This window comes from Natator depressus, chromosome 24 (assembly GCF_965152275.1).
Source record: "Natator depressus isolate rNatDep1 chromosome 24, rNatDep2.hap1, whole genome shotgun sequence".
Lineage (NCBI taxonomy): Eukaryota > Metazoa > Chordata > Testudines > Cheloniidae > Natator > Natator depressus.
Window position 1 is genome coordinate 5,521,291 of NC_134257.1, and position 11,413 is coordinate 5,532,703.

General features: G+C 53.9%; 1 protein-coding gene across 1 annotated transcript; it reads left to right on the top strand.

The window, feature by feature from the left end:
- On the top strand, nt 1–3,850 carry TMEM79 (transmembrane protein 79). Its single transcript, XM_074938876.1, has 3 exons — nt 1–811; nt 1,954–2,167; nt 3,359–3,850. The coding sequence occupies exons 1-3, from the start codon at nt 1–3 to the stop codon at nt 3,576–3,578; spliced, it is 1,245 nt and encodes a 414-aa protein (XP_074794977.1). The 3' UTR covers nt 3,579–3,850.
- The last annotated feature ends 7,563 nt before the right edge of the window (nt 3,851–11,413 follow it).

Here is an 11,413-nt window from a genome sequence, read left to right on the forward strand (position 1 = left end):
ATGGCAGCTGCTGACCCTGGGGTTCACACAGAGAACGTGGCGCTGGTGGAGCTGAGAAAGGAGGCTCTGGAGCCCCCAGAGCAGAAGGTGGCCTGCGGCAGTGTCCAAGACAAGAAGCCAGGAGACCCTGATGCTCCTCTGCCATGGAACCAGTCCCGGCACTCTTCCGTGAGTGAGGTGGCCACGGAGCCCACCACCCCATCCCGCAAGGCATCTGAGACAGAGAAGAGGCCAAGCCCTGAGGGGAGCCGCACAGGCCCCGAGCCGGGGCCTCCTGGAGACGAGGAGGTTTTCCTCGGCTCCTCCCCTCTGCAGGAGGAGGAGGAAGAAGGGAACAGGATGCCTGAGGTGGCCATGCATGTTTTCGTCCCCATCGATCCCCACTGTATCGAGAAGGCCCCCGGGTGCCAAGGCTCGGCAGGGGGCAGCGACTGGAAGAAGAAGCAGCAGCAGCTGGAAGAGGAGGAGGCCATCGTTTGCTGTGAGAAGGAAAACGGCAACCCCGAGAAACTGGCCTTCCTGACCCACGGCCCCCTGAGCTGCCCCACGCGCTACGAAGAGCCAGCTGGCTATGACGGTGGCCAGACCAAGCAGCTTTTCAAGAGGCTGCAGTGCCTCCAATGCCAGGACTGCAGCTCTGCCAACCTCAAGGCCGTGGCCTCCATGATTGGGGCCATGATCATCTTCCCCTGCTTCGTGTACGGGGCCTACGTCTTCCTGCCCTTCGACGCCCCCCTGATGCCAACCATGAGCGCCCGGCTGGTCTACACCCTTCGCTGCGGAGTGTTCGGCACCTTCCCCATCATCCTAGGTGGGTGGAGCTGGGCGATTTGTTCCTCTCTGCCCTGGGGGGTTGTTCTGGCTCTGAGAGGCAGAGTGGCTGGCTATGGGGATGGGGACTGACTCTTCAGAAGAGCTGACCGCTCGCTATTCCCACTGGAGTCAGTAGGGAGCTGCAGGACGCTCAGCACCCCTGGAGAATTGGCTCATGGCCTACTCAGATCAGGAGTGACGGACAGCCATTCCCATCCAATGGCTGCTTGGTGGCTGTCATGAAACAAGGTGGGTGGGTCTCAGCCCAGTGTCTAGTGACCACATCCCCCAAACCACCAATGTGACCATCACTAACCAGCCCCCTGACTGGGAAGCTCAGCTGAGAGGCCAAGAACTGACTGGGCCATGCACTCTTTCTGTGCAAGTCATCAGGCTGAACGTGAGAGAGAGGAAGGATGATGGGGATGGATCACTTGATGGATCACTTGATGATTACCTGTTCTGTTCATTCCCTCTGAAGCACCTGGCATTGGCCACTGTCGGCAGACAGGATACTGGGCTAGATGGACCTTTGGTCTGACCCAGTATGGCCGTTCTTATGTTCTTATGATCCAGTGGTTAGGTTGCTATCTGGCAACGCAGGTTCAATTCCCTGCCCTGTGTGACCTGGGCAAGTCACTGACTCTTGCTGTGCCTCAGATTCCCATCTACACAATGGGGTAACAACACTGCCCTGCCTCACGGTGGAGGGTTGTGAAAATAAATACATCAAAGATGGCAAGGCACCCTTTGCTGGCCCGACACTAAGGCCAGGTCTACACTTAAAATTTAGGTCTAGCTACATCACCTACGTATGATTCTTTCACACCCCTGAGCAATGTAGTTACGCCGACCTAACCACCAGAGTAGATGCCACTCGGTTGACAGAAGAATTCTTCTGTCAACCGAGCTCCTGCCTCTCAGAGAGGTGGATTAACTACCATGATGGAGAAACCATCGATGTCCACCTCTTCCATCGATGTCTACATTATGGAGCTACAGCGGCATGGCCGTGTCACTATCATGCCTAGAGCGGACACATAGCCTCGCACTCTCCAACAGTCACTGTGCCCCCAGTCCTGGTCTCCACCCATCGCTCCTTGCGTCCCCCACTCAGTTCTCTCTCTCCAATCCCACCAGGTCTGATCGTGTACGGGGTCTCCCGCCTCTGCTTCTCCTCGGTGCAGCCCTTCGGGGAGCTGCGCCGGGAGGTGGAGATCCACCGGCGCTACGTCTCCCAGTCCGTCTACCTCTTCATCCTCTACTTCTTCAACATTGCCGTGCTGGCCACCTACCTCCCTCAGGAAGCCATGAAGCTCATCCCGTTGCTCACGGGGCTGTTTGCCATCTCACGGTAAGCTCACTCCCCTCCCGCATGGCATAAGACCCCTCCCCAGGCTACGTTTAAATGGACCACGAGCTGAGAGCAATGAGTCTAAGCCCAGAGCAGAGCTAGGATCACGATGGGGAGGTGGGTTCTTTGGTCCTTCCGTTAATTTAGTGCTGGGGGAACATATCAGCATGGCTGGAGTTCGCTCCTTCATCCAGGAGACAGGAGAGCTTGGGTCCCGTCAACATTTAGCCAGGACTCAGAGGTTAATACTGCTTCTCCCCCACTCATTTGGAAAGCACCAGGGGTCTTTGAAGACCACTGGAGGTCCGGCATACCGGATTTTAAATCTCATCCAAAGATGGCGCTTCCAGTAGCACAGCGCCCCCTAGTGCTGGGGGATTGGGGTCCATGCTGATTCAGAGGGGAGCGCGCCCCCTGCTGGGTCAACCCCCTGCTCCCTGCAGGATAACACCACACTGGGGAATAGGGGTCAGAATTGAGCCCCCTAGCTTCATGCTGGGGTGCTGGAGTCACCCTAACTCAGAGGGAAGAGTGTCACCGATTCCGTCACCCACCCGACTCCTTATCACCACACTGCAGCAGTGGGATCAGTACCAGGGCTTAATTTATGCCAGGGCTTGTTAGGGCTGAGCCCCGGCACCTCTGGGCTGGGCAGTTCAGAGTCCTGGCACCTCTGGGCTGGGCAGTTCAGAGCCTCAGCACCTCTGGGCTGGGCAGTTCAGAGCCTCGGCACCTCTGGGCTGGGCAGTTCAGAGCTCCAACACCTCTGGGCCGGGCAGTTCAGAGCCCCGGCACCTCTGGGCCGGGCAGTTCAGAGCCCTGGCATCTCTTTCGTTACAAATTAAGCACTGATCCCAAGGAGAGTTTCCCTCACTGAGGCACTAGTTTCCCCTGCTGCCACGCTGGCGTCCGTACTGACGCGAAGGGAAGAGCGTCTCCTAGTGAATGGGCCACAATACTCCCTGGCTTTCCCCTAGGGGTCTTCCATCCTGCCAGCTTTGACTGTGGGCAGCTCCAGGATGGCTGCCCATGAGCGGCGCAAAGCCAAGACTCAGAGCGTTAAACCAGCAACCTGTTCCCAAATCCTACGGTGTCCACCAGCCCTGCCCTTGGGCGGAGTGCTCCTCGGGCAACCGGGTCCTGTCTCCCGACACCCCCCAACACCCGTGCCTCTTCTCTTCTCTTCCCCAGGCTGCTGTACTGGCTGGCCTATGCCATGGGCCGCTCTTTCCGCGGCTTCGGCTTCGGCCTGACCTTCCTGCCCCTGCTGACCATGCTCCTGTGGAACCTCTATAGCATGTTCATCCTGGAGCCCGAGAACATGTTCGCCACTGCCGCCAACAGCAAGCAGGATGCCCCGTCGGAGAAGCAGAGCCGGGCCGCGGCGCCCAAGATGAGATACTGGGGGTAAAGGACGGGACAAGGGGCTCTGGTGATTGGCAGCAGGGAGATGGGTTTGATGGCGATGAACAGAGCCCGGATGGGGGGCTCGGCCGGGGCGCCCACATTTCAGTGCGTGAGTGCCCTGATGCCCAAGGGGTTGGTTTGCAGAAGCACTGAGCAACCCCCAAGTCCAGCTCCAGCTGGTGCAGGCTCTGAATCCCAAGCCTTAAGTGCTGAAATGAGTGGCCAGATACAGACCTGGCATGGGCCCCCCGCCCATGCATGAAAACCATGGGCCCAACAGCGCCTCCTACTGGAATCAATCAAGTAATTGCATTCCACCAGCTAATCAGCCGGCTTCACAGGGTTAATTCTGTCCTCCCTTTAACTTGATCCAGACCTCAACTAGCTATTTATATTCAAATCATCCTTTCTTCCGACCACTATACGGCAGGTGTTGGATAATTAGATCATGGAGTAACAGTCACCACTATGGAGCCTGGGAATAAGAAAGATACTTGCTAATAAAAGTGGACTTAACGTTTTCACTGATAAGCCTCATTAGCTGCACTGATAAAGGCGGGGAGATCAGGCGCTTAGCTCTGTCTGAGCCCGGCTAACAGACTAGGGGTATGTCTGTACGCTGCAGTGCACCTGGTGAAGACGTTCTATGCCGATGGGAGAGAGCTCTCGGTCGGCGTAAAAACTCCCCCCTCCGTGAGAGGCAGAATCTAGGTTGGCAGGAAAAGCTCGGGAGGTGGGGGGGGGGTCGTTCAGGGTAACCGTTGCTCAGGGGGACGGATTTTTCACACCCTGAGCGACGTCGTTATACCAACATAGGTTTGTCGTGTAGATCTGGCCTCACTCAGGGCAGGGCTACACCGGAAACTTCAACGTGCTGGCGCGGGAATGCATTGAAGTGCGAGTGTGGTCACGCACGAGCGCTGGGCGAGAGTGCTCCTGGTAACCCACCTCCTCGAGGGGATTAGCTCCCAGCGCTCGGAGCCTGTCCACATTCGCGCTTTAAAGCGCTCAGACTTGCTGTGCTCAGGGGGGAGTGATTTTTCACCCTCCCTGAGCCAGCAAGTTAGAGGGCTATAAAATGTAAGTGTAGACAAGCCTTCAGAGGGTCACCGCGAAATACAAAGTGGAACAGATTATTTAGCATAACATATTTCAAGGGACCATTTAAGGTGAAGTGGCCTGTTAACACCCCTCCAGTCCTAGGGAGGAAAGGAATGGGGGGAAAGAGTTATTAGTGGGTTTCAGCTTGTTCAAATAAGCCATAAATCCAGCGTCTCTATTCCACCCATGGTTTTTATTGTCTAGCAAAGTTAATGGGCCACATCCCCATGAACGGTCCCTTGAAATATGCGTTAACTACTTCTGTTCCACCTTGCATTTAGCTGTGACACTGGGTTTCCCAGACCTGAACAACTCTGTGCAGCTGGGAAGCTGGTGTCTCTCACCAACAGAAGTTGGTCCAATACAAGATATTGCCCCACCCACCTTGTCTCTCTAGACTGGAATAAGCAGCCAGCACTGTGGCACTGTGATTTCACCCACTTTCCGGGGGGGACGGGACTTGCTTTGACTCATCCTTGCAAACAGGAAGGTGTACAGCACCAGGGGCTCTTAGGCCAGACTGATGTACGGTCTTCTGGATTGTGTATTGATTTTGGCAAGGTGCGGCCATCTCTGAGGCTAACAGCTGCGGCTGGGGCTATTTTCCTTTCGGTTGTGAAACGCTACAGGGCAAACAGTGGATGGAGGGCATAGGGGACATGCAGAATCAGTAAACAGCTTCCCCGGGCAAGTGGAAGAACAAGTTTCATCAGAGGGTGGATCAGGATTGATTGGTATCGGGTCACTTTATTTTACTTAACCGCGGGCTGGAGTGGGCTTTACTTAATAATGGCTTTTGCAACCATTATGCTGGGCCTATTCCCTCCTGCTAGTCTTCTCAGAACTCCCCTCGTGGTTTCTGAAAATGTGAATCAACCCATGGTTGGTTTGTTTGAATATACAGTCTTTCTTTTAACCTATACAGCGCTAGGGCCAAATTAGCCATTGGGGATGTGATGAAGTCGGCATCACTTGAAGTCTTTAAATCAGGACTGGATAGCTGAGACAGAGATACTCTAGCTCAACCAGAAGCTATGGGCTTGCTGCAGGAATCACTTGAAGACGTTTTCAGGCCTGTGTTATACAGGAGGTCAGGGAGGCAGTGTGGTCTAGTGGCCTGCACTAGGACTCAGGAGATCTGGGTCCTATTCCTGCCTCTGCCACGGGCCTGTTGGGTGATCTTGGGCCAGTTGCTTCCCTGCTCCGTGCCTCATTTTCCCCATCTGTAAAATGGGGATCATGATCCTGACCTCTTTTGTAAAGTATTTTGAGATTGAGTGATGTACAGGGCCATAGAAAAGCTCAGGATTATTATTAATATAGTTCTGGCCTTAAACGTCTTTGACTGAAATTCTGGCACCCCCCAGGCAGCCAGGCCTCCATTAGCCATCACCTTCCTCCCGAAAAAATCATTTGCAGAGAGCAGCACAGAGGTGGGGCGTAAGGAAAAGGAGGCATGGACTACATAGTTTTGCAGCACGTGGCCCCCGGCCAAGCAAAGCATCTCTGTACAGTCCCTTGTGCTGGCTGTCCTTGCTTCTGTCAGGAGTGATGTACCCTGGGGGCTGTGACAGGGACTGCTGCCAGCTTGGCAACAGGGCATTTGGGGGGTTCAATTCTACTTTTTACCTTCCAGCTTTACCCTTCACATCATGCAAAGTTTATTGTTTCTAAATAGATTGTTTTAATCTGATGGCTGTTGTGTTGTTTCGGGGGGAGAGTTACGGGTTTTTTGTTTGGTTTGCGGTTTTTTGCCTTGGTAACTGCTTTTGCTAAATACAGTGCAAGGTGTAAAGCAGCTCCATGTCCGAGTACTCAGTGTTCGGTACTGATTTTATCATCTTTGTGTGCAATATGCATGAATAAAACCTTTCCCATGGGTTTCCCATCCCTCCTTGTTTTCCCCTTTAGGCTAGTTATGGCTTAGCAAAGTACGTTACCTAAGACTTTCAAGAATGCCTACTGATTTTGGCTGTCCACCTTGAAACACCATAAAGGGGTTATGTTCACAGTGCATACACCGAGAAGTTACATAGAAACGTAAAGTACTCTTGCTGAAAGGTTGCAATGTAACACTACTTTATAGCTTAGAATTCAGAACAATAACACACAAAAACAGAGAGAGACAAAGCAGGCTGCTCCTTAAGGCAGCGAGGAACAGCTCACCCCACCTTACTTTAAGCTGGTTCTTTACCAGCTCCTCTGCTCAAACACTTCTCTCAAGACCCCTCTAGCCTGCAAGCAAACCCAGGAAAACCCTTTCACTTAAAGTGATAGTTTGTAATTTCAGCACTGGTTTTTGATACACCACAAAAGGGGCCTAATTTTCTGAGGGTAGATGCTCAGCACCAGTCTTAAAAAACAAACAGAATGCTTTGGTGGTTTTTGGTAAGAGATGAGGTTGGGTCAAAATTCTTATCTGAATGGATGTTGGAGGCATGGATTGGGGAAGTAGGTGGATGGGTCTTGGAAGAGTGAATTGGAGAAGCTGGATGGAAATCAGAGAAGCAGAGGAGTGGTTGTATTCGGGGCCAGAGAGGAGGGGTGAAGTGAATCCGAAGAGTTTTGAAAGCCAGGAAATCTCATTCTAAACTGGAGCAAGAGATGGACAGGAAGCCAAGGCAGATCAATGGAGGATGGTGATGAAACGGCCCAACTTCCTGCAGTGACGGAGCATGCCAGTCGCAGCACGACGAAGCAGGGATGGAAGGCTCTTAAAGACGGATTGCAATAAGTGAGATGAGAAGTGATTATGTCACGAATGAGACTTTCGGCAGAGGCTGGGTTGAGGCAGGTCTGGATTCTGGTAACATTCCAAAGGCCAGAGGCAGCAGAGGGAGCGTGGGAAGAGGCCAGAAGCGTAGGCTTGGAGGTGAATTCCCAGTACGTCTGGAGCTGAAGGAGATAAGGAAGGTGACAATGGAATCAGAGATCTAGGACAAAGTGGAGTTGCATCTGTGGAGAATGCAATAGCCAGACCATGTCTGGTGAGGGAGACGAGTGTTATTCTTTGGGGGCAGGGACCGGCCTTTGGTTCAGTTTGTACAGAGCACCATGGGCTCTTGCTCCATGATGGGTCCTGAGGTGCTACTGCAATACAAATAATAACACCTGGAGAAGTTTGGGTGGAGAATCCTCCTACGAGGTGACCCTGCATTTTCCAAATCTGAAAGGCAGCCCAGATATGGAAAACACCTGTTCGGACCCAGCTAGTCCATCCCCCAACCTAGTGTAATACATCCATCAGTCTTGAGCGTCCCACGCAATGCTCCCCCAGTGCCCTTTGGAGACCATTCCACACCCTAAGAGGCCTCACCATGGAGATGTTTTTCCTCGTCAGAGGAGTAGGAGTCAGACAATGAGGGTTCACTTCCCGGTTCTGCCGACTGCTATAGCCTTCCTGTGTGACCTTGGTAAGTCACTTCCCCACTGTAGGCCTCAGTTTCCCAAGCCTTTGTCTTGTCTATTTAGGCTGTGGGTTTTTTGAGGTAGGGGCTCCCTTTCACTAGGTGCACGTGCAGTTCCCAGCACAATGCAGCCACGATTTCCGTTGTGAACCTTCAGCACTACTATAACATACAAAATAATGACAACCAGTTCCTTTTCTTAACTCCCTTTTCCCCCTGTTTACACCCTCTTGGATCCCCCTAACCCACCTCCATCCTCCATGTTTACCCTCTTCACACCCTTGCCAGTAGTTCTCCCATCTCCTGCGGTTACAAGCTTAGACAAGGAATAATTCTGAGCTAGCCCAAACAACTGCAAAATTCCGGCTGAACTGGCCAGGGCCTGTTTTTGACACAATGACTCTTGATCTGTGATGCAGCTCAGCTTTTGTTCCCGTAACTGGTTAGATCTGGGTGAGCCAAGCAACGCGGAAGAAACTCTATGTCTGTGTGTGTGCGCATGCACAAGGGCCCTGGGCTGGAGCTTGTGTCTCTTTGCTGGTGGGGCAAGTAATTATGGGGAAATTCCTATTTTTACACCTTTGGTTGGGTGTGTCAAGAGGATTGTATGGATCACTCAGGGTTCCTCATCCCTTTTTTCCTGGAACTCCTGCCATTCCTGTCTACCTTAAGTACTTCGGTGGCCCACATCCCTGGAATATCTGAGCACCTCGCCATCTTCAGTGTAGTTATCCTCACAACATAGGGCAGTGCTACTGCCCTCATGTTATAGATGGGGAAACTGAGGCATGGAGCCATTATGTGACTCACCCAAGGTCATAGAGCAGGAAGTCAGTGGCAGACCCGAGCTCTCCCAACTCCCAGACCCGCATCTTAACCACCAGCCCATCCTTCCTCATCACAGCCTCTACCCCTGAGGGCTATTTCCCAACATGTCTCTTATTTACTCATCAGGCCCTAGCACCAGCATGGGCAAGAGCTAGACAATAAGGAAGATGCTGGGGGAGCAAGAGGGGAACTGTCCCTCCTTTGGCTTGTGTTAAAGGTACCATCAGCTTAATACTGTGCGGGAGGTTTGCGGTGGTTATCTATTTATGCCGCACTGCAGACGGTGGTGGTGCTCTGCTCAATGAGAAAGCAGGGGGTCAGATTCTGATCTCAGGGCTTGTGTACACTTGAAACACGACCATGGCGCTGCTGCAGCACGTACCTACCCTACGCCAACAGGAAGGGTTCCTGCATCAACCCAGCGTGGTCGACATGGGGACATGTGCCAGCTTCACTGTGGGCTTGGCTACACTTGTGAGTTACAGCGCGTTAAAGGAGCCCTGGGCGCACTAGCTCACCCCCGTCCACACTGGCAAGGCACGTAGAGCGCTCTGACTCCGCGGCTGGTCCGCTCCTGGCACTCCACCTTGGCGCGTGGAGTAACACTTGCTGCACCCCCGGTGAAGCGCTGCGGCACCAGTGTGGACGCCCTGGACTGTTAGTGCGCTCTGATCGGCCTCCAGAAGTGTCCCACAATGCCTGTTCTAGCCACACTGGTCATCACTTTGAACTCTACTGCCCTGCCCTCAGGTGACCAACCATCAGACCTGCCTTTCAGATTCTCCGGGAATTTTGAAAATCCCCTTCCTGTTTGCTCAGCCAGGCGTGGAGTGCTCTCAGCAAATCTTTCCAGGTGACCATGCCGCCACGCGCCAGGCGAGTCCCAGGATGGAGCAATGGCGAGGTGCTGGACCTCATCAGTGTTTGCGGGGAGGAAGCTGCCCAGTCCCAGCTGCGCTCCAGCCACAGGAATTACGATACCTTCGGGCAGATATCAAGGGACATGCTGGAAAGGGGCCATGACCGGGACGCACTGCAGTGTAGGGTTAAAGTGAAGGAGCTGCAGAATGCCTACCGCAAAGCCTGTGAGGCAAACAGCTGCTCCCGTGTTGCCCCCGTGACCTGCCGTTTCTACAAAGAGCTGGATGCGATACTTGGGGGCGACCCTACCTCCGCTCTGAGTACCACCCTCGACACTTCAGAGCCCAGTGCAACAAGGCAGGAGGAGGAGGAGGAGCAAAGCAGGAGCGAGGGTGCTGAGGCGGAAGAAGACACCCCAGAATCCCTAGATTCATGCAGCCCGGAGCTGTTCTCAAGCCAGGAGGAAGGTAGCCAGTCGTGGTGGCCTGTGCTTGGGGAAGGACAAACACCAGAGGAGGTTCCCGGTAAGCGGCTTTTATTTTGGGAAGGAAGTTACTCGGTGCGGGCTCTTGGGGCGAGGAGGGTTAGGGCCACATGCCTGCCTAGATGCGGAATAGGGCATTGAGGTGCTCTCTCACATCGCGGCAATCGGCCTGTGGTCTCCTCAAAGGTCTCATCGAGAACTTGGGCAGTGCGCTTGCGCAGGTTTCTCGGGAGAGCCGCTGTGTTCCTTGTCCCAGTCAGGCTAACATGTCCGCGCCACTGTGCCGGGAGGGGCGGGGGGACCATTGCTGCACACAGGCAAGCTGCATATGGGCCAGGGCAGAAGCCGCATTGCAGTAGAAGATCCTCCCTTCCTTCCCTGGTCACCCTCAGCAGCGAGATCTCTTCCAGGATGAACTCCTGTGGAAAATGGGGGGACAGAGTTCAGTGTAGGGGCCCCCTGCTGCTGTTGGCTCTCCCCAAGGCGCAGAGGACAGTACAGCCATGAAAGAATCAGTCCCCCTTGACCCTGTGCTTATTCACCATTTTGGGGCTCCCGTGGGTTATCTGCGCTCACCTTGGGACGGGCAAATTATGCTATTGTGTAGACTGTGCTTGCTCTTAAGTATGGGGGAATCATTGCTCTGTCTGGTGTGAACAATGCCGCCACTGTGAAGTGTTGCATTTTGCCTTTACGGATGCAACCTTGAGCTCTCAGCCGTCCGTGTTATCACCAGCCGAAAGACTCCAAAGAATCAGAAAGAGGCCACGCAGAAGCAAGGAAGACATGTTGCATGAAGTAATGCAGCATGCAAGTAATGAAAATCGAAAAGTGCAGAAGTGGCGGGACCGTGAAAGGAGGATCCGCCAGCAGAATGAGGAGCGCCGGCACAAAAGCGCGGTGCTCCGGCAGCAAAGCACGGATCGGCTGACAAGCATCATGGCGCGCCAAGCGGACTTGATCCAGGCGCTCGTAGCCATGCAGCCGGAACACTACCGTGCCCGACCCCCCCTGCAGCCCTTGTCCCAAAACTCTTTCCCTTGTGCCCCCATGTCACCTCCAACCCACTTTCCCCAACTTCCGGGTTCTTACCACCACCAGCTGCCTCCAACACCTGGAGCTTCACCACCCAGCCCTGAAAACTACGACCCCGACCCG